General features: G+C 43.8%; 1 protein-coding gene across 1 annotated transcript; it reads left to right on the top strand.

Moving 5' to 3' along the window:
- Window positions 1-427: 427 nt before the first annotated feature.
- On the top strand, window positions 428-27,456 carry Mep1a (meprin A subunit alpha). Its single transcript, XM_052743982.1, has 14 exons — window positions 428-508; window positions 595-619; window positions 711-758; window positions 4,490-4,530; window positions 5,479-5,554; window positions 7,535-7,652; window positions 9,780-9,955; window positions 13,684-13,905; window positions 14,520-14,669; window positions 17,381-17,596; window positions 20,658-21,125; window positions 22,394-22,567; window positions 23,740-24,040; window positions 26,792-27,456. The coding sequence occupies exons 1-14, from the start codon at window positions 440-442 to the stop codon at window positions 26,946-26,948; spliced, it is 2,241 nt and encodes a 746-aa protein (XP_052599942.1). The 5' UTR covers window positions 428-439; the 3' UTR covers window positions 26,949-27,456.

Genomic DNA, 27,456 nt, shown 5'->3' with positions numbered 1-27,456 from the left:
ATGGGAGAGGGAATAGGGAGGAAGAAATAGAGAAAACAGGCAGAGGGAAAAGATGTGAGCTGTGCATTTATGCCCTGTCGTAACTGTAACTTCCAACAACTGCACACAATTTTAGTTCATCCTTGACTGTCAATGTATATAATATTATCGCTCTGAAGATTATACTCACTTCTGTTGTGAATGGCATGGGGTATAACTTGTTATCCTACGTTCATTTCGCTACTAATTTTTCCAACTTCCTCCCAGTCTCTGGGTCATGAGTGTTTAGAGCAGGCTTCTTTGTCCTCACCCCTGAAAGTGTCATTCATTCTTGGGGACTGTATTTACTAAGCAATACCGTACCTACAGAAGGGTCAAAGTTCCCACTGTGACAGTCCGAGCAAGGTCCAATAGGCTTTTATGGCAAGGAGTCTTTGCTGCATCCAGTTCATTTGCAGCGATGCCTTGGACGAGACCTGCCTGTGGCCTCTTTGTGATCTTGTTTGCTGCCCACATAGCAGCTGTGTCGGTAAGTGGGTGTCTCTTTCTATGGATATTTAAAGGCATCGGCTCCGGCCTAAGTCACCCACTTTGTGTACATTTATTTCCCTCCAGATTAAACATCTTTCGAACGAACATGGTAAGAATCACTTCCTGTGCAGTTTTTCTGAGTTTTCCTCAACAAGGTTAGTAACATTTTTTTCTCCTTTTTTTTTTTTTTTTTTTGACAGACGACAATACAGATAGTGAACAGAAGGATATTTCAGAAATCAACTTAGGTGAGTTCAATTTCTGAAATATTGAGACATTGAAGTTCTTTGTTTATTATTTTAATTGATTAACTGATTTGAGACAGGGTCTGTCTGTGTAGTCCTGGATGGCTTGGAAATTGCTAAAGTCAACTGGTGTGGACTAAAACTAGCATCCAGCCTTCTGCCTCTACCTCTGGTGTACCAGGGCTACTGATGGGCACCACCATGTCTGAGGTGAAAGGATTTCAAGCCCAGTGGTAAGGTTACCTTTTTGAGAGGCAAGTTTATTGGTGCCTACTGGCCTTAGAAGTTTCCAGAGAATGATGATGCCTGAGAGAAAGAGGATTACATTAGACTGTGTTTATGTTCATGTCAGTGTGGATTCGAGCATGTGTGTGGAGGCCAGGAGTCAATTTCAGTTCTGGTTCTTCAGGAGCTGCCCAACTGGTTTTTTGAGACAGGATCTCTTTGGCCTGTGTCTTGCCAAGCAAGTTAGACTGACTGGTCAGTGAGACCCAGAGATCCACATGCTTCTGTCTCTCTGTCTTTGGGATCAAAACTATTCCTGGGTTTTTACTGGGGTCCTGGGGCTCAAAGTCAGGTTCTCATGCTTGCTCAGCATTCTTTTTACTACCTAAACCATCACCCCAGTCCCTAGGTTAGCTTTTTCTAGGGAAGCTAATGAGCCCTACTGGATCTAAACTACTAAACCTAACAAATTTACTGTTTATGAAGATTTTATATTTTCTAGTTTCCAGTTTGAAATAAAAGGGAAGAGGAATGGGTAATTATTCTACTTGCTAAAAATGATAAAGAATTAGCAGATAGTTCCATTTAATGGGAGAAACATCATAAGCCTGGACTGGCCTGTCATATGTACTAGTGATGAGGTGACTCATTGACCAGGCATAGAGAAGCAGGTAAATGGATTTCTGTTTGGATGGTTTGTTCAGAAGTGTATTTATTGAGGAAACCCATGCTGTCATCCATTACGGAGAGGAAAGACACTGAGGTATTGCCTGCCTTGCTTCTGTGTTCTGCCTCTGGGGTTTCAGGGAAGCCTTTGCATCTTGATGTCTTTGGCTGGGACTGGTGTCCATGGAGGGACACCTGATCATGCACACCTTGACGTCTTTGGCTGGGACTGGTGTCCGTGAAGGGACGGACACCTGATCACTCACACCTTGACGTCTTTGGCTGGGACTGGTGTCCGTGGAGGGACACCTGATCACGCACACCTTAGAGTTTGCAGAGACATTCGTATCCAGTGTCACCACACCTTGCAATGTGGGAAGTTCTGTTTCCCTTTTGCAGAAGGGACAGGAAACTCCCCATGGTTAGAGAGCCTATGCACAGTGCTGTGAAGAGGTCATCTTCTCCTTCCTAATGTGCCCTTCCTCCATTTCCTGCTCCTGTCCAAGTGCTAGGAAATGCACATGTTTGCATACAACAGGCCCCGGGAGCAGTATGGCTGAATTAGCACGAAGCATACATATGGAAAAATCAACTCCATATCTATTCCTACTGGTGATGAGGGTCCAGTGGCTTTGCAGTTGGTTGTTACTTAATTTCCTGTTATCGTGTAACTAGGTCAGCATTGAGATGGTTGAGTACATCTGTGGAATGTATGTATACAGAAGTGGGTAGAGCAGGGACAGCCTTTGTCCTGGACAGCTGAAACCAGGCTCCCTTCTAATACCTGGCCCCTCTGAGGTGTCGTTTGTAAGAAGCTATGTGCTTTGTAGAATAAGACTTCTGCTACTACATAGGACTGCAGGGATTATTCTCTGGATTGGTTTACTAGCTGTGAACTATGGGCTGTCCTCAGATTGCAGTGCAATCCAATGATCCTGTTTGAAGCTATTCATATTTTATAGATATTACTGTTTGTCCATAGAGTGGAGTTATCAGTCTGGGGAAGTAACTCAGTTACTTCCTAGCATGGACAAAGTGGGTATTGTCTTAGTTAGGGTTACTGTGGCTGTGAAGAGACACCATGACTCTGCTAGAGGAAAACATTTAATTGAGGCTGACTTACAGTTCAGAGGTTAAGTCTATTATTGTCATGGTGGGTGACATGGTGGCATGCAGGCAGACATGGTGCTGGAGAAGGAGCTGAGAGTTTTATATCTTGATCCATAGGCAATAGAAAGTGAACTGTGTCCACACTGGGTGTAGCTTGAACATATATGAGACCTCAAAGCCCACCTCCACAGTGACACACTTCCTCCAGCAAGGCTGCACCTACTCCAGTCAGGCTGTGCCTCCTAATAGTGCAGCTCCCTACATGTCAAGACTCAAAAACACACGAGTCTATGGGGGTCATGCTTATTCAAACCACCACATCCCATGCCCTAGCCCCCATAGGCTTGTAGCCATAACATAATGCAAGATGTATTTAGTCTAACTCTAAAGTCTCCATAGTCTATCACAGTCTCAATAATGTGTAAAAGTTCAAAGTTCAAAGTCTCATCTGAGATTCGTGCAATCTTTTACTGTAATCCCCTGTAAAATCAAAATAAAAAAACAGATCACATACTTCCAACATACAATGGCACAGGGTGTACATTACCATTCCAGGATGGAGGAAAGGAAGGATAATGAATTCACAGAGATCCGCCTGCCTCTGCCTCCCGAGTGCTGGAATTAAAGGCATGAGCCACCATACCTGGATGATTATTAGGTATTTCTGCTTAGAGCACACTTTAAAGCACTTTTATATGTATTATCATTTAATTCTCACAAGTCTATACATTCCAGAGTCTTGTGGTTACTCTTATAGTTAAGGAAACAACATGATAATAATTAATTCAAAGCCAAGGCTTGAACCCAGGCAGGCCTAGGGTGTGCATTTTTAATAGGGTAAAATTAAAATTAATTATCTAAGCATTATTTTAAAAGGTAAGTGGTGCTCTTTAAATGCTTGGGAAGTTTCCCTGCGACATTTTCCTTCAAGAATCTTATTTTTCAGAAGTCCAACCAGTGTGTGTGGGTCCATTTTGCTAAACATCTGAAAAGCAGGGCTTGGAGACATCACCTTAAGTAGATTTGCACATATTTATCATTACAAGGGCATTGTCCCTGGCTAGGTTCATAGGCTGCCATCACCCTCATAGGAGGAAATCAACTCAATGCATTTATCTAGGTGAAGGGGAGGGAACATGAAGGGTTGGGATGGGACACCAGCTGTAATGCCCACTTGGACAATGGCCTCCTAGTTCACGGCTTCTCTCTGAGCTCCAATTCTTTTCTGAAGTAGGAAAGGTTTAGAGTTCATGATCAATGCTATCCCTTCTATTTTATCTTATTTACAAGGTTATTTTAAAAATAACATTATTTTATATGTATGGATATGTGCCACATATATGCCTGGTGCCCACAAAGGCCAGAACAAGGCACTGGACCTCCTGGAACTGGTGTTAATAGATGATTGGAGCTGCCATGTAGGTGTTGGGAATTGAACCTGGGTCCACTGCAAGGAGAACCGGTGTTCTTGACCACCGGAACCATATCTCCAGGCCCAGTTCTAAGGTTCTTGGAGAAGGGCTTTCATTCCAAAATTGAGAAGAGGGCATATCAATATGTAATACTTACTGACTGTTCACATTTACTCAATTAGAGGGAAAGACCCCACAATTTCAAATAGAGTTAGATGACTGCATGATGAAGGATGTACAATAGCAAAGATTAATTTTACTGTGACATGTCTTTTATTAATGTTCATTTCAAATACCCTTTTGTTTTTAAATCCACCCCAGCTGCAGGCCTGAACCTCTTTCAAGGGGACATCCTTCTGCCAGTGAGTGCTACCCACAATATAATACTGTGCCTTGGGTGTTGTGACACCCTCTGGAGACCAACCTGTGCTCTGGGGCTTCCTCCATGTTGGACACCGTGGAAAGGAAGCAAAGATTGATGTGTAATCTGTGTCTGTAAGAACTTCCCCATAGTTGATAGTGATAAAAAAAGAATTAAAAAGCACAGAAAAGTATACAATTATCAGATAATTTATTTATCCCACTTTTCCCAGTAAACAAAGAATAGGAAGGAAGTGCTCCAGGGTGTTTGTAGGGGTTGTGCCAGAGTTAGCAGTTACCTGGCTCCTTTATTTTGTTCTTATTAATGCCTCTGAATCCCCAAAAATGGTCTCTGAGGAGTTCCCATTGTTTTCATAATGAGAAGATAAATGCCCCGAGTTAGGCTTGTGGTGTGAGTGGCGTGAGGGTCATGAAGGTGGTCTTGGGCACTGGGTTCCTCAGACGTTTGTTATTGTTGTTGTTATTGTTGTTTGTTTTCCATTTTGGTTTCATCACTTAGTAAGTTTACAAAGTAGCTGTTTCCCTTACGGCACTTTTCATATACACTTAGTTTGGGTTGTTTCTCCTTCCCACGCATGGCTCTTGCCCATCACCCTGATCCCCACCAGTGTTTTAACTCTTGTATTCCCCTTTCCGCTCCAAATCACTGCTACTCTGTTACCCGACCCGCCCTTCTCCCTTTAGGCCTCCTTTTGTATTCTCGTGACTCGCTTCCCAGCTTCCTGACCCCTGTTCATCCTCACTTCCACCTAAATACCAAGATATAAATATTAAAACTCTCCTATGGGAGAGAACATGCAGGGTTTGTCTTTTCACACCTGGGAAATGTAGCATGTACATACAATGGAATTTTATCCAGCTGTAAATAAACATGAGACCAGTAGGGAAATGGATGGAATTGGATATTATGTTTGCTCTTTTTTTCACAGAGAACCAGAAATGCCCTGAGAGACCCAACAAGCAGATGGAAGTTCCCCATTCCGTACATCCTGGCTGACAATCTGGGTAATGGAGGTCGTTCTTAACTAGAAATGGGTGAACTTTTCTCTCCCCTTCCTCCTCCTGTTCATCAACTTCAGATCCGTATATAAGGAGCCCTGAAGAGTCTTTGTCTCGTGAGAAGAAAGCCATGGCATTTCTTTATCCAGTCAGGGTCTGGACAGATGACTCAGTCAGTGAAGTGATTGCTTTGCCAGCATGGGGACCCGAGTTCGATCCCCAGCACCCAAGTGAGAAGTCTGGCAGGCTGACTCAGGCTTGGAATCTCAGTGCTCGGAAGGTAGAGATGGGTGGGGCCTTGGGGGCCTGAGCTAGCCAGCCCAGCCTGCCTGGTGAACTCCAGGAGGAGAGACCCTGCCTCAAAATAATGTGAACTGCACCCGAGGAACAACACCCCAAACTGACTCCTGACCTCCACATGCTCAAACTTATACATGTGTACTCGACTCAACACAAACATGCATACACACATGCATGCACAGTCAGAAGTTACTGCAGATGTTAAAATGGTAGTAAAATCAGTAACAACACAAAGAACAAAACTGTGAAAACATTTGAAATCAAAATGGTATAATTTTGTACTTCAGAGGTACAAAGGCTGAACTGAGTATAGATTGAGGATACTATTTCCAGCATATCGATTTCTTCTCCTTGTTGTGAGAGGAACGTAACATGTTTTGGAGAACTAGAACAGTCAACTATTTCAACAAGGGCACCGAGGACTCTCTCTCTCTCTTCCTCTCTCTCTCTCTCTCTCTCTCTCTCTCTCTCTCTCTCTCTCTCTCTCTCTCTCTGACAGAATCTTACTCTATAGCTGAGATTGGCCTTGAACTCAAGTCAGTTCTCACAAGCGCTGAAATAACACATGTGAGCCACCCTGCCCAGCTAAGGACTAACTTCCTTAATGATGTTGCTATGACCTTATGATTCTCCAACATGGTGCTTTAAGAAATGAAAACCATGTTGTAACCACTCGGCCAACTGCCAAGGGTTATAGTGTTTCTTTTAGTTAATGTATAAAACGAAATGTGTAAACCCAAGGGTTTCATTTCCTATGACTTGGATTAATTTTTCATTGAGCTCTCTACCTCCAGTGAGTTGATGGTGGGACAAAGAATGCGAACGAAGTGAACTGTAATCTCAGCTCCCTGGGGGTTCGCTCCTTTTCCTCCCATCCTTGCGGTGGGTAGAACTGTGCTGTGCACGGTGCTGGCCGGTCGGTCTTGGTACTTCCCGCTCTTCTCACAGGGGGAGCAAGGTAACACCCCATCTGCTTCTTTTGTGTCGAGAAACTTCACACTTCTCTAAACTGTGCTTTCCTCCATCTACGGGGAATTTTTGTTTTAAGCCATGGGCCTTATTTAACCCAGGTTGGCCTTGAACTCCTGATCCTTCTGCCTTCTCCTCCCAAGTGCTAAGATTACAGCCATAAACCAGCATGCCTTGTTTACATGGTGCTGAGGATGGACTCAAGACCTTACTCATGCTAGGCAAGCAATCTACCAGCTGAGCTGCATCCCCGGCCTGGGAGGATGTTATTTTAGTCTGGGGACAGGACCACTATTTCTATAGCTAGTATCCAAGGTACTTCACCCATGCATACAAAAGCCAGAGTGATTTGAAAGCCTTATCTGTTTCCTGCTCTGTCACATGACTCTTCTGGGGAAAAAGCTCTAAATGAAAGACAGGACAAAAAAAGACAAAAAAGGAAGGTGTTCTATGATTTAGTTCAGCTTCGTACACATGTACGAGCTACTACTCCCCTGCAGTCACGCTTGCATCGATCATCTAAATTCTGAACTAGTACCGTGCATGGAATTAACTGAAATTTTAGTTTCCAAGGAATTGAGTTATTGACCAAAAGAAAAAAAGAAAAGAAAAAATCTACATGGAACCTCTGTGTATTTCATATGAGTAGTACAGTCTTCTATAAACTATGAGCTATGTCTGTTATCCAAACTGAATGATGCCTGTCAATGTCTACAGATCTGAACGCCAAAGGAGCCATCCTCAAAGCCTTTGAGATGTTCCGCCTCAAGTCCTGTGTGGATTTCAAGCCCTATGAAGGAGAGAGCACATACATCATCTTCCAGAAGTTTTCTGGGTTAGTATGAAATATTAGAAAGTGGGAAAAGCTTGTATCCTTCAGTTTGCAAACTGTCTGAAAGACATGGTCAGAATAAAGCAAAATCACATCTTTCTCTGTTCTCTTAGCTTCTGAGCCATCTCTGTAGCCTCAACGCTCATGCTTGCACAGGTAGCATTTGAATTAGTATCCGCAGGCACACAAGGCTGAGGGAGAGCAGGTGGGTAAGACAACGTGACCATCGCCAAGCAACTCACTATTCCCGAAACACTGAAATCTACCAGCAAAGCCCTTTCCATCCGTCTAGATTCCACAGTGGAAAGCCAAAAGGAGATCATTTGTGGAAAATTCTAGGCTTCCTAACAGAGGAAGGAAACTGAATTTATGAAAAAAGACAAAAAAAAAAAGATTTTGGGAAAAGGAGGGTGAGTGGCATTCCATGGCAGACTTAGGGGGTCTGTTAAGGTTCCCTAGTCTGTCGGTTTCTGAGGCATGTTTGGGGTTCTTCCTGGTGAGGGCCGTCCAGAAGGAAGATAGGCAGTGGACGGGTGACTTATTGCTGTGAGCAAGTTTCTGAAAGGAGGAAGGATTTAGTCTGGCTTGCGACGTGAGAAGGAATATGGTTTGCTGTGGTGACGAGGGCTTGGTGATAGGAGGGTAAGGTGGGGGACTTTACATCCTGAGTCAGGAAGTGGAGCTGGGCTGCAAAACCCCACGGCAGGTCCCATGTGAAGCCCTTCTCCAGTAAGACTCCGCCTCCCAAGTCAGTGGTTCTCAACCTTCCTAATGCTGCCCCCCCTTTAATACAGTTCCTCATGTTGTGGTGACTCCCCAATCGTAAAATTATTTCATTGCTACTTCATATAGCTTTGCTACCATTAGGAGTTGTGACGTAAATATCTGATACACTTGATCTCTGATATGCGACCCCTGTGGAGGGGTCACGACCCACCAGTTGAGAACCACTGACTTAAGGTTTCCATCGCTTCCAGAACAGTGGGGACAAACATGGGGTCTCAGTGGTGCATTTCATGCTCAACCGCCCAGAAGGAGGCCGGGGGCATTCCAAAGGGAGGGATTTAGGGGATCTGCCAGGGCTCCTAGTCTCTTAGGAAAGTTTTGGGCTCTCTTTGTCCAGGATCCTTCAATATGAGGTAGGCAGTCTTTCCTGTGTGGACAGACTACATCCTGAGATGTGAACGTCTACACTGGTTAACTTGCTTCATTATGGATACTCTTCACAATCATGAAATTGGCCTCGGCTCCTTATAGGGAATTTGGAAAATCCCTGAAGAGAGAATTTAAATCAGCCACAACCATCACTGAACGACAGTATTTTAATCTGAAAGCAACAGTGTTCTTTGGAGTGCCCTGTGGGTTTATGATGGGGAAGGGGAACACCAATTTTCCTTCCTTGCTATCTTGTTATGGCAGTGTGCCTGGAGGGAAGGGTAGCTTTGAAGATGGATTATCACTGTAAACTGGGCTAAGAAAAGACAGAGTTGCTTGCTAAGGACATCCCACACTAAATTCTTTTCTTGTCGCTGAACCATCCATTCAGGGAAATGGTTTACTTTCTGTTTTGGAAAGTCCCTCTTTAAACTTTTTGTTTTCAATTGATCCAAGCAACTGTTCAGTTTTAAGGATGAGGGACCGTGCTTCCTACATCTGTTCTTAGGATGGAGGACTGGTCCTTAGGTGCAAAGCTGTGGCCTGTTTAGAGGGGTAAGTTTTGATGCATGGTAAACTGACTAGGGCTGACAATATTGTATTGGATATTTCCAAACAGACAGAAGAGAATGTTTGGAAGGAGCCTGTAGCCCTAAAACCTAGACACTCTAGAGTCAGGCTAGCCAGGTTGCTCTGGGATTCTGTCTCTGCCTTCCAAGTTCTGGGATGACAGGTGGTTCTCTTCCTCTCCTGGCTTTTAAATGAATACTGGGGATGTGAACTCTGGCCCTCATTCTGGCATAGCAAGTGTTCCACTAAGCAATCTCCCCAGCCCCCAATTAAAAAAAAATCAAACCTAACTTTCTTCTTTTAGTCCTGGAATCTTATAAATTGTAGCCATTTGAAATGTATGTTATATATAAATATATAAATTATATCTCTCTGAAAACATCTTCCTCTCCTCCCTCTCTAAAGGTGCTGGTCTATGGTTGGTGACCAACATGTTGGACAGAACCTTTCTATTGGGTCGGGCTGTGACTATAAGGGCATCATTGAACATGAGATCCTGCACGCTCTGGGATTTTACCACGAGCAGTCAAGGACTGACCGGGATGATTATGTCAACATTTGGTGGGATGAAATTTTGCCAGGTGTGTATGAACCCAGCATGGGGAAGAGGATGCCGTTGTCTTTATGGCTCTCTGAGAACATCTGTGGGAGGCCCAGGCTGGCTGTGGGCACAGGAGCGCCTCTCCAGTAGGAACAAGGGCTGGGAGTAGACAGCAGCTTGTGGATCTCTCGGGGGACTGTACTGATATGGTCACAACTGGTCTCTGAATGGGAGGATGGGGTGACTCACTGTGGGGGTCACTTGGAAGACAGAAGTGTATGCTTGGTATCAGTATGTTGTTAAAAACTCAACTGAAAGTCTATTTCCTTGTTGTAATGAGTAAAAGGAACAGGATTTCAGAGGACGTAGGGCTGTTTTCTGCATGGTGGCTTCAGAAGGCTGAAGTGACGTGATGATAACCAGGGAATACATGGCAGAGGGTTTTATGTATGTGTGCATGTACATGTATGTTCATGTATATGTGTGTATATTTGTATGTGTGTGTATGCATCTTATGCGTGTATGTTTGTGTATGTGTGTACATGTATGTGTGTATCTCTGTGTGTGTGCTGGCTAGTTTTTATGCCAACTTCATTGTGGGAACCCAGCTGGGAGACTGGCTCCCACATTTTATGACAGAGAACTCTTGAGGAGTGAGGGGTTAGAGATATTAGATAGAAGGATGGAGGGGAGAGAAACAGACAGAAACACAGGATAGCCTCGGGAGGGCCTGGATCCTTATCTCCCGGCGGCCCCTTCTGTCTCTTCTAAAGGGCTTTTTATAGGAATGCCAAGGGGTGAAGCAAAGACCTCCCCCTAGCTCAGCCAAGTGTAGACCCTTCCAATCACCTAGAAACCATGCACGTGGTCAAGCGACCCTCTAATGCAGCTCTGCTGGGTGAAGCAAGCTCAGAGAACCTTTGTGGGCCTCTTTATACAAGCTAGGGCCACTTGGGAAGAAAGAATTTTAGTTGAGAAAATGCCTCAATAGAACTAGCGGATGGGCAGGTCTGTGGGGCATTTTCTTGATTGTGAGAATTGATTGGGGAGGTCCTAGCCCATTGTGAGCAGTTCCTTTCTCTGGGTTCAGTTCCTGCCACTGGGTTCCTTTCACAACTTCCTATAATGACAGACTGTGACATGGAACTGTAAGCTGAAGTAAACTTTCCTCTCAGGTTGCTTTTGGTCATAATGTTTTATCACATCAGTAGAAACGCAACTAAGAGAGCATGTATGTTTATGTTTGTATGTGTGTATGAGTGTGTGTGTATATTCTATGTGTATAGTGTATGTATGTGTGTGTTTTTATGTGCATGTGTATATATGCTTTAATGTGTATGTATGCATATATATATACGTATATGTGTGTGTATATGTGTGTGATATGTGTGTGATAATTGTGTGTGCCTCTGTGTGTATATATATATGTGTGTGTGTGTGTGTGTGTGTGTGTGTGTGTGTGTGTGTGCATGCATGTTTTGAATGTAGGAATTAGCTTGGGATGTGTAAAAGCATTTTTTCCAAAATAAACAATGAAACTCTATTGTGCTAGAAATGACTTCACTCTTAGCACATATAATGTTTTGAATAAATAATTTCCTTGCTCAGGAATTTTTATTTTATTTATATTTCAGTTTTATGTATAGGGTCATACATGACAGTATGTATGGACAAGCTTTAAAATTAAATTTGAATTCAGAAAAGATTTACATCAGCACAGCTCATTAGGGGAAAAATGGTCAGTGATCCTTACAGGAGGATGGATAGGGTTCTGTAATGTATCAGACTCCCCTACATGATTTCTCAGCATGTGTCCCTCCAGCCCATCATTTTCTGATAATTCCATGAATGTGGAATAAAGGAAAAATAACAGGAAGCTATAATTGTACAAGCCTTATGTGTCACCAGCATGTAACACACACACACACACACACACACACACACACACACACACACACACACACACACACACACACATCCTGTCACCCAAGCACTGAGGCCAAGCAGTTGTCTCAGCTGAAGGTTCTTTGAAGGGAGCTTGGGCGTCTATTTCCCCAGAGATGAAATTTCAGATGAGACTTCATGTGTTTGGCTCTCAGAGCTGATTGCCCCATAACTGGGTGTGTAGGAGAAAAGGGGAATGGACTCGCAGGCAAAAGTCCTACATCACCAACTATGAGCCTTAGAGCGCTCTTAGACTCCACCTAGATTTGCCTACAGGTCTAAATTTCTTTTTTCCCTACACATATAATTGGCTTTGCTGAAAATTTCATTAGCAATAAAAAAATTCCTATTTCTAAGTCTTGAGGAAAATAATACTCAATGACTTTTAAAGAAAGATATAAGGCAAATGATGCCCATTGATCAGAGTGAACTCACACTGGCTGCTGATCTGGAGATTTGCCGGTCATATAATCTATCATCTAATCATATGATCTATCATATAATCTGCAGTGCAGGTTGGCATATCTGTCTCCTATCTCTAGTTCCATCTCATACAATTCCATTTATCTAAATGACCTACAATCACTGGATTATTGTTCTCTAAGGAGACAGTAAACCCAATGATCAACAAAGCCAGTATGAGTCCCCAGAGTTATTTGCACCTTTTATTGTATCTCATCGGCAGTCCATGGAGCCTGGAGTTTAACCTGAGGCCACAGCTGACTATGATGCAGTTTCCGCCTCCATCCCCTGAGTCAGGACTGTCTTTCCTCTTTTCCACTAAGGAAAAGATTCGATTTCTGAGGTCTAGCAGAGGTTGGCAAGCTATAGTCCCATGAGATGCAGTTGCTTTTATAATGGAAACAACTATGACCAAATGCGTTGTGAGAAATTAAACATCTCTCAATCCTTCCTCTCTGGATAGGAAACAGTAAATTATTGGTGACTGGTCAATTACAGGACACTGATTCAGCTATATAGTTCAACTCCTTATGGTGCAGCATATCTTATCTCCTTCTTACTAATCCAACCTCAGTAAGCTACCTTTGATAGGACAATAATATTTTTATTCCCATCTTGTTTTTTCTTATACGTGTTCTTCTTCGACCAAGGGGCATGAACTTTGACTGACATGATTCTTTCTTGTCAGAGCCTCAGCTTTCCCTTTGATCCTTGGATTTCTTTCTCCTAACACACAAAAAAGCTGGTCTGGTAGAAAGATGGACAGACCTGGTAATGGGTGTACTTGGTTATTAGAAAGATACATTGGAAACATAATCCTGAATATTTTCCTTAATTCAAAAATTTCCTTTCTTTTTGTTTATAATTCTTATCTTATATTTGCTATTTTACTTTCTTTCTAAAGGCCACACACATATACACACTCTCATACAATTGCATGAAGTACTTGTAATGCATAATAATATATGATATATAAATATGTATATTAATAGAACATGGACATTTTATGGTCATTCCAACAATCTTATGCATATTGTTTTACAAAACTCTGTATTATGGCATCAGTGGATTAATACTAATAATCAACAGTGTATATTCTTTTACATATTCTCTTAACTGACGAGCCATCTCTCCAGCCTCTCTTTTATATATTCTAATTGTAAGGTACACACACACACACACACACACACACACATATATGTGTGTGTGTGTAGGTAGGTAGATAGATAGATAGATAGATAGATAGATGCTAACTGAAAATGCAATATTTCCCTTTTTGAGATATCTGAGCATCAAGACAAAGAGGAAAGTCTGGAGAGGATAACGTGACTGAGTGATACCTGTGGGTTGTCTCTCCCACAGACTACGAACACAACTTCAACATTTACGATGACAACTTCATCACAGACCTCAACACACCCTATGACTATGAGTCCGTGATGCACTACAGTCCGTTTTCATTTAACAAGAATGAGAGCATCCCAACCATCACAACCAAGATTCCCGAGTTTAACGGCATCATTGGGCAGCGTCTGGATTTCAGTACCATTGACTTAGAGAGACTAAACCGAATGTACAACTGCAGTAAGTACCTCTGTGCCTGGCTAAAGTGGCTTGCACACTTTTCTTGAACGCTCTGCAAAGCAGCAGCCTACATAACCTGAAGCACTTTCTCTTCAGAAAAAGACTTCTCAAAGGATGCTCATGTCCTATGCATGGTTTGTAAGGTACCAGTACTGGGCAAATGTAAGGAGCTGTTATTGTCTACTTCCTCTGGCTTCCTTTCAAAAGGCGAATAATTATGTAAAGGTCAAGATAGGCAGGGGGCTTGAAAGTGTAATGTACCCTACACACTCTTTCCTCCGGTTAAAGTTCTCTAAAGCTCTGAGATGGGGACATGTCCCAAGTGTGCTGAAAAGGTATACAGAGCCTCGTGAATACAAGCCCACTGAGCTAGCTGCCTCACCCTTGGTCTTGAGTTCACGTTGGCCTGTCCAGCAAGGAATGAGTCCAGGTTTTTATTCTGGGTCTCTAAGCTACATGGTGTCTATCTTCTAAGAGCAACCAGTGACAATAAGAACTGCATTTGAGAAATGAAAGGTCTGTGGTTTTGTTTTGATTTAGTGGCTTAAGGCATTGACTTATTTGGAATGAGATACCTTACATTTTTAACCATGTGTCAAAAATGTCCTGTGTAGCCACAACCCACACCCTGTTGGACCACTGTGCCTTTGAGAAGACAAACATCTGTGGAATGATCCAGGGGACCAGAGATGATGACGACTGGGCCCGTGAGGACAGCAGTCAGTCTGGACGAGTGGATCACACCTTGGTGGGACAGTGCAAAGGTTGGTGATCGCCAAAAGTCAGCACCCTGAGCTGGTGAATGGCTGCTGGTACCTTTTGCCTTTAGGTTATTGTGTTAATTATCAAGCCTGAAAATCTGAACAAGGACAAAGACTATTTCTCGTATCTTAATCATTAACTCAATAGAAAGTATCCAGGCTGTGGAGATGCAAGAAAACATTGTAGTTAGTCCCCAGCCCTGCATGCTGGTGGCCTTAATTAGCCTCAGAAGGTGACACAAAATGAATGCCTTGAAAATAGGAGGAGAAGGTGTTGGGAAGAAGATTCACAGGAACAGATACAGGGCAGTAGAGGATGCACATTATCAAAATGCGTTGTATACATGTGTGAGATGCCAAGGAATACATTTTAAAATATTTGTAACTAAAAATAGGAAATAAAGATGTATGTTTACCATGTCAAAACTGTTAAGGACATACCTAGTTAATAACACGACTTTATAATAGAGGGCAGTGTTTCCAGGTCAGTACCCACCAATGGAAATACCATGGTAGCCATGTATATAATGCACATTTTACAGTAGCCTCATAAAGGGCTAAAAGGAAACAAGGAAAGTTCATTTTGATTCAAAGGTATTAGTATTATTATATGTAATGAACATTAAAATGCCTCTATGAGATACTTTAACTTTTTATAGGAACTATCTATGTTGTTACTCTTAATAGTACTTCTCAGTTTGTACTGGCCTCATTTTGAGTCCTTAGTGGACACATGTGTGTGATAGTTAATGTGTTGGCAGCGTAAGATCAACTAATTCATGCATTTGCTTTATTTCCTGAAAACCCATAAGGTCAGACAGATTTCAGTTTGAAATGCAGCGCCCCCACTGACTGTTGGTGATTGCAGGAAATTGTTATGGTGTGCTGCTTTTCTTAAGACGTCTTGGCATTTACAAGGCTTGCGAAATACAGACATACTAAAACTTCCCGGAGGAATGGAGGGATGAGGCTTACAAAGCCTCTGGAGGGAGACCTGTAGCTCCCTCTCTCACTTTTCATATCTTCAACTTCCCTTTTTCTGGGGAAGCTTTTAAAATTCTATTCACTTATTTATTTGTTTGTTTAATTATTTATTGATGAGACAGAGTCTCCCGTGGCCCAGGCTAGTGCAAACTTGCTCTTCACGGGCAGTGACCTTGAACATCTGATCCTCCCTGTCCACTTTCTTAGAGCTGGGGTTCTGGGGTGCACCGTCACAAGCAATTTATTTGGTGCTGAGGATTGAACTGGGGTTTCAGTTGAGCCACATCTCTAGCCCCTTTAAATTATTTTTGGTTTTAGTGTCTATTTATCACGTGTCTGTCATGGAAGTCATGTCAAGCTTATTTGAAAGCAAGTAGGGTTACAGTTAATAGTAGCCCTTTAAAGGCTAGACTTTTGGACAGCCTTTTAGCCCATGTCAGCCCAAGAGTTGATTAGATTTCCTTTCAGAAGAGTCAGCTAAATGCCAGGCCACCAAGAAGGTCAGAGGTCACAAACCACTGGTCCTCTGAGCGGGGCTGAGGATGAAAGTCTCTGTCACACAGTACTCAGAGGGCGATCGGTCCTGAGGATGCATCACCACTGTGACCTCTGATTTGCCCTCCCCTGAGAATTCATTAGTAGGCTAATCATATTCAACATCCAGAGAGGCAAAGAGATGACTGCAGAAGAAGAGCCTTCTGGGAGAATGTTCGAGATCCCTTGTAGGAAAGAACCACACACGCCCCAGAAGGAATATCTGGGAAAAGCTCTAGTATTTTAACCAGACCATCTATCCTGAGTCGTGCATTCAAAGGACCCTTGCTAGAGAGGGTTTTCTCTGCTCAGGTAGACTTCAAGGACCTGAAGGGTCCCCAGGGACAGAAACCACCTCTCATTTGAAACTCACAGATAGGGGACAATGTCCAGTCAGGTGAGCTGGGACATGGGTTCAAACCTCCTGGGTGCTAGGCCTGAGTTATTTGATTTTTGTTTTTCAGCTCTAAAACTAACGTGGGCTTAACTTTCTTCTTCAGTGTTACTCCAGAGTTTTCCTTTATATCTAGGGGAAATCCTCAATCAGCTCCTATATGTCTCGAATGAACCATTCCATTGAACAACAGATGATTCTTTACCACTGATAACAGACCCGATCAGTGTGGTTAGAAACAGCAGTTTCAACCTTTTTTTGCTACAGACATTTGAAACCCAAACCATACACCTGAATTGTTTCTTTCAGATTTGAGGAGATCAACTCTTTTCTTTGTAATGAATCTCTAATTTAAACTAGGAAGTTGGCAAGGGAAATGGAATTCACCTCACAAATACCGAATTCCATCACATTCGGATTGAAGACTATGTAAGGCAGACGTTTGCATTTTTACAAACTTGGAGAAAAGGAAAACAAAGGGAAAGATGCAAGTTTGGATCATCCATAATTCCAGCATTCTAGAGGCTAAAGACAGCAGGATCATGAGTTCGAAACCAGCCTGGACTACGTAGAAAATCTCTCCCAAAGTAAATAAACATAAATATGATAGAGAGACATGCAGAGCGTTGGTGTTAGCTAGCTAGTCACTATGCCCCTTGAGAGAGGATGTTTCTGTTCCTGTTCCTCAGAGAAGTTCTAGCTTTGGATGCCTAGATAACAGCGACGGTTTCCCACGTCACTCTGTCTGGGTAGATGGAAGTCACGACGGTAGAGATGGGATGTTTGGCTGCTCTCTCCACAGCTGCCGGCTACTTCATGTACTTCAATACCAGCTCGGGGGAGAGAGGAGAGGTGGCACTGCTGGAGTCTCGGATCCTCTACCCCAGGAGGAAGCAGCAATGCTTGCAGTTTTTTTACAAGATGACAGGAAGCCCTGCAGACAAACTCACTGTCTGGGTGAGGAGGGATGACGGCACGGGCAATGTGCGGAAGCTGGCCAAGATACAGACCTTTCAAGGTATCTAGAGCCATCCCAGAAGGACCGCCTTGGGCAAAGCTGGGGCCGTGGTCCTCTTTCTGCTGGTCTCTCTCCTATCACCCTTTCCATTCTTCCCTTGCCCTCTCCTTCTTCTTCCAGCCTTCCTCTGCTTCTTTCTCACCGTCCTCCATCCCCGCCCCCATGCTCTTCTGAAAGTCCACCGTAAGCTCCGGCATGTTTTACCAGCATGCTCTAGGCACTTGAAAATTAAGGGCATAGGTGAGGCTCAAGACACGTTTAGAAGAGGCCATATGAATACACAACTCCAAGGAAGTAGGCAATTCAGAGGCGGAGATGCAAGAGTGAAGAGATGCTAGCCAGTTGGCCACAACTGGTTTGGGTTCTGTTTCAGGGGAGGAAATGACATCACTATTCAAAAGACTGACGTACCTTGAAGTCTCCTTCCTGAGACTTCGCAAGCGTATTCCAGCTACTTCAGCATTTAAAATAATGATAGGAACATAAGCCATTGAGTATATCAGCTCCACTGTGGCCATTTATTTGTTAAGTGTTGTTCTCTGTGTTTCTGGGAGTCCAAATGAAAACCTTTGGGATGTGAGGGTCCTCAGATCCATCTTCTTAAAGCTAAATATTTCTCGTTTTTGTTGTTGGGATAGCAGGTCTTCAGAACAAGTAGGGGAGACAGGCTTTCCCTTTCCCCACCCAACTCAGAAGTCCTCAAAATGAACCCTAGAAAACAAATATTGTTTCCACTGTATTGAAAGACTGCTTTTCTTAAAGGGAGAAAACTTGCTGAGATGTCTTTGGGAAGGGTAGGTGTCCAATCGCTTTTACCCACTCCATCATCAGCTGAAAACTCTGTAGTCGTGGCTCTTTTCTTTTTCTTTCTTTCTTTTTTTTGCAGTGGGGGAGGGTCATGGTTTGCTGTTCCTGGCTGTAATAATCAAAACGAGTATGGTGGAAAGATGTCTGCAATCTGCCTTTCACTTTTTCCTTTAGTAATGAAAACATTATTGTAAAGAACTAGCACATAAAAATATTATACAGTGAGATTAGCCAGACGCATATAGCATTTCAAAAATGCCCTTTAAAAGTAAAGAATATTTAAAATGAAAATGTGTTGTAAATATAATGATATTGATGGACTGGTTGTTAACCGTGTCCAGCTCACTCTGAAAATGTTACCCTGGGAGCATGAAACCATCCCAGGTGGAATTTAGTTCCTTAAACTGGTTTGACTTCCCATAGGGCATCTTCATAAATTCCTTAAAAATAACATGTAAATGGATTTTTGAAATCAGTCCATTCTAAGGTTGGCCTGTCCATGAAACTTTTCTAAAAGGCTAATTGAATATGTTCTGGCATTTATGGGGTATTCAGCACAACTTAGTTACAATCATTTTGGAGTAGCTTGTGACTTTGGTGAAATGTCTATTTTAATCCAGAAGCTTACATAAAAATGTGTCTATCAATATGCTTATCAATATGTAAGATAAGGGTCTATAAGACTTTTATATTAAGCTAAGCTACAAAATGTTTAAAAACAAAAAGGAGTATGAATACACAGATGCACATGCACACACACACGCACACACGCATACACACCCCTACACATATACAGCTTATGTTATAGTGATGCCAGGACCTCTAATAGATGACATTCGGAACCACCATGGATAAAGTTTGTCTCAAACAATCGAAGCATCACCATCACCTGCCTGATTCAGGGAAGCCTCTCACTTAGATAAAAACTTAGGAATTTCATTTTAAAAAAAAGTCTGTGATGGTATGGCACATTCTCGAGTCCACTACTCCCCTGCCCCACATTTCAGCCTCATTATGACAACCTGTATTTAAAACGAAAAATAAAATCAAAGCAGTTGCTCAGTAGCGAGCCATGAACCTTCATTCTCCTGTCCCCACGATCTGTAACCTGCCATGTGCTTACTTCCCGTCTATGCTTTTTGTCCCCATTTTAGGCTTTCAGTCACCCAATCTGTTTCCTGTCCATGTGTCCCTATGCAAGAGATGACAGCCACACAGATTCCCATGTTACTGGTGTGGTCCATGTACCTTCTCTACCTTCTTAGTGTGTCTGGCAGGTCACCAGTTCCACCCAGGAGCGCTTCCATGGTCATCCTTAGAAGGACCAGAGAGCAAAGAGGGATACGGATGCTCTTAGTTCTGGGAAGAGCTTAGCTCTGGCTAGAAGATGCAGGAGAGGAAAGAGGCCATCCCCAGGGTCTCCTCTCAACTTCATTTCCAACTAACTTTCTTTGCATGTGCTTTGGGCGTTCTGAGTTACTCTGTCTCTACCTCGCCTGGACTTCATACTCTGGATGTTCAACTCAGCGTCCCATATTCTGCAGTGGCCCCTCATTCCCTCACCCCAGCTCTTCATTCAAAGTTCCCACTTCTAGTCCAGTCTCCGCAAAAGAACAAGTAGACCATGTCTGCTCTTGGGACGTGAGTCATGGGCTTCTGGTAACCCTGGATTCCCCGGCTCACCTCCATACTGGTGTTTCCAAATAGACAAGGAAAAGTCTAGACGAACAGATTTTGGTCACAAGTCTCAGGCTGAAACATATGAAATTTATCCATTACTTGATTTTTTTTTTACTCCAAAAATGTCTGTTTTATATGGTTCAGCTGATATACACACGGACATTTTAGTGCTACCGATAGTGGAGGAGTGCTGTGGCAACAGAAAGTACGCTCGGGAGGAAACCTGTGATTGTAAAAACAGTGAAAAGCAAAACCAATTAAGATTTGATTACTGGTTGTAAAGTAAAGCCTGGGGTTGGGGAGGGGAGTGAGGAAGGGGGGGGATAAGAAGGGGCACAATGACATGGGTGTGAGAACGCTGCAGTGAAGCCTACCACCGTGGATGCTACCTTTAAATATCACAGTGTGCCTTTTTAAAAAGTGGTTCCCCTTGCTAAACAAGTGATTTGGCAAAGTTGCTTAATGCGTCTACAATGGCGCCTATGTTAGGAGCTGCCACCAAGAGTGAATGAGGGAATTGATATGCCAGGCTCATTCATTGTTGACATCGACTGTCATCAACCTTTGTCCTCAGGAGATTCTGACCACAACTGGAAGATTGCTCATGTGACACTCAAAGAAGAAAAGAAATTTCGCTATCTTTTCCAGGGCACCAGAGGTGACTCCGGTAACTCAGAGGGGGGGATTTCCCTGGATGACATCACTCTGACAGAAATGCCCTGCCCCACCGGGGTGTGGACCATACGGAATATCTCCCAGGTCCTTGCAAACACGGCCCAGGGGGAAAGGGTTGTGAGCCCCAGGTTCTACAGTCCTGAAGGCTACGGTCTGGGGGTGACCTTGTACCCCAATGGTAGAAGCACCAGCAATCCTGGCTATCTGGGCCTGGCTTTCCACTTGTGCAGCGGGGAGAACGATGCCATTCTGGAGTGGCCCGTGGAAAACAGACAGGCTGTCATGACCATACTGGACCAGGACCCCGATGTCAGGAACAGGATGTCCTTAAGCATGATGTTCACTACCAGAAACCAAACTTCTTCAGGTAAGTAATCTGAGCAAAAGAACTGCCCCTCAGGCTGGGACGGCCAGCATCAGTGTAAAAGATAATCGTGTTCCTCAGTTTTTCCCTTGTGTGTCGGAACAACATAGTGATGTGAGTGTGGAGTTATTGGTTGTTTTTCTTGTGTGTGTGTGTGTGTGTGTGTGTGTGTGTGTGTGTGTGTGTGTGTATCCATGTGTGTGTGCAGGCCAGAGAACAGTCTTGAGTGTTACTCTTCAGGCACCTTTTACCTTTTTCAAAACATTTCTTCTTATTATTATAAAGTATGTATATGTAGATATATTATTATATACATTTGAGCCCAGATGTTAGCAGAGGCTAAGAGGCATCAGATTCCGGGAAGCAGAGTTACAGAAAGTTGTGAGCTGCCTGATGAAGGTGTTGGGAACTGAACTTAGGTCCTCTGCAAGAGCAGTCTGCACTCCTAACCACTGAGCCATCCAGCCCCCCATCCACATTCTTTTGACACAGGGTGTATTGTTAGTCTGGAACTAGTCAGGTACACTAGAGTGGCCAGGCAGAGAGCCCCAGGGATGTGCCTGACACCACTGTTCCAGTGCTGGGATGACAAGCATGTGCCACTATGCTTGGGGTTTTTGTTGTTGCTGTTGTTTTAATGTGGGTCCTTGGGGTCAAACTCAGTTTCCCCATTTGATGGTAGACTGAGTCATCTCTGCAGCCCTGTTTTTCAATGCCATTGTCTCCTTCTTTATCCTAAATTTCCTTTTAGTCATCTATGAAAAGCCTGCACTGTACCAGGCTCAGAATGGAGACTCAGGTCCCAGGAACTTAAATGTCCCCCACCCAACCGGAATCAGTCTAATTGAGAAGGTAGACATTGTCCACCAGAAACTCAGACTTCATTAGGCTTTCTATAGTATTGATGTGTTAAGTCTGAGACTGACTGGCATCAGTATGTCCATGAGATAAACTTACATCAACAAAAAGATGGGCTATTTTTTTTTAAAAGAGACATAAACCTCAATGAGGGGTCAGCAGTAGGAGTCCCTGTGCTCGTCATTAAGAAAAGTTACTTGATAGAAGGCTAGCAAGCAGGGCTGTGGTTCTCTGGCCTTCTCACCTCTTAGTTCCAATTTATAATCATCCAGTAAATAGAAAAAAAAATCTTGATTTGTGTGTGTAAAGTGTGTGCATGTGTGTTTTAACAAAGCCCATCATGCTCATTGAAGACAAATTGGAGGGGACAGTATAAAAGCTAATGAGACTGTGTGTCCCTCATCACTTTGCAGCTATAAATGGCTCTGTCGTCTGGGACAGGCCATCCAAGGTAGGAGTCTATGATCAGGAATGTGACTGTTTCAGAAGCATTGACTGGGGCTGGGGCCAGGCCATCTCCCACCAGATGCTGATGAGAAAACGTTTTCTTAAGGACGACACCCTCATCATCTTCGTAGACTTTGAAGGTACTTGTTAGACTTCCTGGGACAATAATTTTAGGCTCTGCATGGTCTATTGACTTACCTCAATTTTAAAGCAAGTCAGAGAGGTGGGAATCCTTTCCTTCTTTCCTTCCTTCCTTCCTTCCTCCTTCCTTCCCTCCCTCTCTCCCTCCCTTCCTCCCCCCCTCCCTCTCTCTTTCTCCCTCTCTTCCTCCCTCCCTTCTTCCTTTCTTTCTCTTTTTTTTCTTTAAAGAAAAAAGTCTGTGTTGTAATAGCCACATTTTACTTGTTTGGTCAAGGATTCGTTGTAGCTAGAGTTTTACTGCCTGGCCCACGGTCAGGACAAATCTCTGACACCCGCCAGTCCCACAGCTGCTCAGACCCAACCAAGTAAACACAGAGACTTATATTGCTTACAAACTGTATGGCCGTGGCAGGCTTCTTGCTAACTGTTCTTACAGCTTAAATTAATCCATTTCTATTAATCTATACCTTGCCACGTGGCTCGTGGCTTACCGGCTTCTTCACATGCTGCTTGTCATGGCGGCGGCTGGCAGTGTCTCTCTGACTCAGCCTTCCACTTCCCAGCTCTATTCTCCTCCTTGTCCCACCTATACTTCCTGCCTGGCCATTGGCCAATCAGTGATTTATTTATTGACCAATCAGCAACACACTTGACATACAGACCATCCCACAGCAATTCGTACTTTCGTATGATGCTTTGAATATGTTGCTTGATTGACACATGAAAATTATGCATAGTCATGCAGAGTATACCTTGTGACACAGTGACACATCTATCTATTATATGACTAGCAACCCAGAGCAAGTGAAGCTAACTTTTCAAACACTCATCATTTCTTTGTGTTAAAAACTATAATCTTTAACTGTCGCTGGGAGAAACCAAAATTTCATCTTTTTGAAGTGTTATCTTTGTGGTAGTTAATCAGATATGACAGTGTGCTGGCTTCCGGTTCGCCTCAATCTATGCTCCCTTGGTTTGACTATGCTTCTTTTTGCAAACTCAGCAAGTAATTGTGTGACAGAATCACTTTCCAATAAACGAGCCGGCATTACGAGAAAAGCTGCTTTTCTATGGAACATGTGGTATTTGTGAAAGGTAGAGGAGGCTCAGGGAACTCCACAGTCAGTTATTAATCTTGGATTCTCTCACTGCCATGGCTCGTTTCCTGAAGATCTCACCCACCTGATCCAGACTGAAGTCCCAGTTCTAGCCAGCAATGTGATCTCCCGAGGCCTCCTTCTCCAAGACCAGGAGCCTCCTGTCCTGGGAGAAAGCTCTGGAAGAGCCATGTTGGAGGAAGCCCTGCCAAGCAGCCTGAGCCAGAGACAATCCGGCCGACAGAAGCGGTCAGTGAAGAACACTGGCCCCATGGAGGACCACAACTGGCCACAGTACTTCAGAGATCCCTGTGACCCGAACCCTTGCCAGAATGAAGGCATCTGTGTGAACGTGAAGGGCATGGCCAGCTGCAGGTAGGCTCTAAGGCCAAGGATGGCAGGAGGTGGGTGAGGTAGCGTATCTGAGTCAGATTTGCTGTCCAAAACCTCACAATGGTGGGGCTGAGGAGGTGTGTCAGTTGGTAAAGTGCTTGCAGTTGGTAAAGACTTGAGTTTGGGTCTCTAGCACCCCCATAAAACATCAGAGCATAATAGCACACCCCAGTGTGGGGAAGGTGGAGACAGGGGAGTCTGTGGAGCTCACTGGCCTGATAACCTAGCTAAATCAGCCAGCTTCTAGTTCAAGGAGAGACCCTGCCCAAAGTAGAAGGCGAAGAGTGACCAACGAAGATAACCAGTGTCTATTTCTGGAAACATGCACATGAACACACCACACACCACACATGCACGCACACACACATACACACGAATGCAGGAACACATGCATGCACATACACATATACACACTTACACACATACATGCATGTGTGCACACATGCATGCACATAAACCACACACACACACACACACACACACACACACACACACACACACACACACAAATACATAATACCTAAAAGAACATGGCAGTGACTACATTATACAAGATGTTGTTTGCCTTAACTGTAGCACTATGGCTCACAAATGACTAAGGGCTTTGGCTTCCTGGCTTCCTGCTACAGAGAATCAAGATCAAACTTAAGTCTTCATGGACAGCAGATGTCTTATTAGTTATTTAGTAGTAGTAGCAGTAATAGTTTTAGAATTCATCAGTTCTGTTCTATTATTATGTTTCCAATAACTGTAATGGAAACATGTGATTATCATCATATTTCTGCTTGCTGGATATCATGTGTCCTCCTAAGCATTATTCGACATGATCTGAATGATCTTTTCTGCCCTCGAGACACAGCTCTTCTTGCCTTCATCTAGTATATCAGGGAGATGAATGTGCAAAGGGTAATTTGTCCCAAATTATCTAGATAATCGAGGCTGGAGCTGGGACTTGCATATACTATTGCCTGTCTGTGAAGTTGGCTGTGTCTGATAGTTATTTTTCTAACGTTTGCATACAAGCCTAACGAATGTGTCATAAACAAAGGTGTGGAGGGAGAGACGCGTCACCTGTGGTCGGCAGGGTGAAGGCAGATGTAGGAGCCATGCTGCATGTGGTCCCAAAGAGGCAGGTGTCAGCTTTGCTTCTTTTGAGCTTTTTTTTTTTTTTCGAGACAGGGTTTCTCTGTGTAGCTTTGCGCCTTTCCTGGATCTCGCTCTGTAGCCCAGGCTGGCCTCGAACTCACAGAGATCCGCCTGCCTCTGCCTCCCGTGTGCTGGGATTAAAGACGTGCGCCGCCACCGCCTGGCTTCTTTTGAGCTTTTACCTGCAAATACTTTCAGGCTTGGAGAGACACTGCACAGATACTACCGATTTCAGCGTGTCCTTAAATTTTTTCCTGTCATGTTAACATCTCACACAACCATGTTACCACCAGCAAAGGCAAGGCACGGACATCAGCTCAACTCTAAGGACCAGGCAGGCAATGTCATTCAGATTTCAACACGTTTTCCTCAACGTCCCCTTTCTATTCCAGGACCCCACAATGCATTTAGTTCCACGTCTCCTTAGTCTCCTAACTTGGAACAATCCTTGTCTTTCACCATTTTGACATCTTTGAAGAGTGACGCCATTACTTCACAGCATTTCCCTTAATGGTATTGACTCTAGATTTCTTTTTCATGACTAGATTGAGTTTATGCTTTAGATTCCAGAGGCCAAGAGTACTTTGCTCTTATTATGTTCGCTGCTCCTGGGGACACATCAACAAACGTTGACTCACCCAGATAGAGCACCAACAAGAGATCGAAGATAGGGGCCTGCGCCTCTGCCTGATGGGTCCTCAGATGCCATTTCCCAGTAGGGACTTCTACTAGCCTCACTGGTCCCCAAAGGGAGGCCAGGAGTTGCCACACATGCAGCAAAGTATTCTTTTCCACAGTCCTGAAGCTGGGTCTTTGTGAGATAAGCTTGCTAAAGGTAACTCAAGCTGGTGGCCTTGGGTCTGAAGAGAAATGTGTCTGATTTAAGAAGCAAATTCTTAAGCTAGAGATAATCCTTTACAAGTTAAAAAAAAAAGCCAGGTGTGGTGGCTTACGTTTGTAATCCTGGCACTTGAAAGGCTGGTGCAGGAGGATCATGGGTTTGAGGCCAGCAGGAGCTCCACAGTGAATTCCAGGCTAGTCTGAGGAGTCACATTGATACCCTGTCTCAATACTCACCCCGGAACTAAGAGAGCAAAACAACTCCAGGGGTAAAGAAGGACCCCTGACTCGTGAACACCCCAACCTGTTCCACTGAGTTCTCTGCAGCTGAGATTCTGGAACAAAGGCAAGGTTTGTCACTGTGGAAGCTGTGGAACCCTTCCCCTAATGGTCCTTATGCTAAATAACATTTTATGAAGAAAACAGTCCCCAAGTTTAGCTGTTATGCCCCTACTATGTGTCAACAGCCCTTAACTGGCATAGGACCTGTTTTTCAGCTTCCGGTGGGAAACACCAACTATGTGACTCTGAGAGTTATTTACCCTTCCTCAGGTTAAATAACGCGAATGGCTGGATTATAACCCCTACCTCAAAAAGCCGTGGTGTGGTTAAACGTATTGCTATGTATAAAGCCCGTGGATGGCCTGGCAGTGGGCTGTGATTGTTTGCTACTGTTATTGGTGAGTCATGTTACTAGAGAGCACCTGAGGTCCAGGTTGTTTGCACTCTCTGTGTCCGGTTCCACAGGTGCGTCTCTGGGCACGCCTTTTTCTACACGGGAGAGCGCTGTCAGGCCATGCAGGTTCACGGCAGCGTGCTGGGCCTCATCATTGGCGGCATCACTGGCTTGATCTTCTTGACCTTTGTCACATTTACCAACACTTACCAAAAGCTGATGCGGTGAGCAGATGCCTGCTGACGTCCACCAGACTGCAGAAGGGCCTCCTCCACCCAGCCTTTCTTCCTGTGGTCAGCATCCTTTGGAATAGTTTTTATATCAAGCAGTTTTGAAAGGGCTTCCAAAACCAAAGCTGCCAGTCTCATGCGTGGCTCCTCCTACTTCCGTCCCTTACCACTTCCGTCCCTGCACAGCTCTGTTAGCCGTCTATGAATTCCTGGTGAATCCTCATGTCCTGAGACAGCAGCCAGCACATTTAATTATAAACCTTTTGCTTGCTTGACTCTCTCCCCTTAGATCACAAGCTCCTGTCAGGTAGGGGACACGTTATCATCAGCTACTACATTGACCCCAGGGCTAGAAGCATACTTACTGGGTGTATTGTGAGTACTCAGTAAGTACTGAATGAATGAACCAACCAGTGACTGAATAGCTGTGAAATAATAGTGTATTGTGTGTGTTTCAGATCATAAAACGTATGATTAAATCTAAATGTGAGTGTGTTTGAACCAAA

This window comes from Peromyscus californicus, unplaced genomic scaffold (genome assembly GCF_007827085.1).
Source record: "Peromyscus californicus insignis strain IS unplaced genomic scaffold, ASM782708v3 Scaffold_19__1_contigs__length_69161282, whole genome shotgun sequence".
NCBI classification, from domain to species: Eukaryota; Metazoa; Chordata; class Mammalia; order Rodentia; family Cricetidae; genus Peromyscus; species Peromyscus californicus.
The sequence above is the reverse complement of the archived record's forward strand: the minus strand, read 5'-3'. Positions and strand labels throughout refer to the sequence as shown.

Excerpts from the sequence above, each read along its gene's own strand:
- Mep1a (XM_052743982.1), top strand. The coding sequence starts at position 440 with ATGCCTTGGACGAGACCTGCCTGTGGCCTCTTTGTGATCTTGTTTGCT. Across the intron at positions 5,555-7,534 it reads CATCCTGGCTGACAATCTGG|ATCTGAACGCCAAAGGAGCC; the intron begins GTAATGGAGGTC and ends CAATGTCTACAG. Across the intron at positions 21,126-22,393 it reads CAGAAACCAAACTTCTTCAG|CTATAAATGGCTCTGTCGTC; the intron begins GTAAGTAATCTG and ends ATCACTTTGCAG.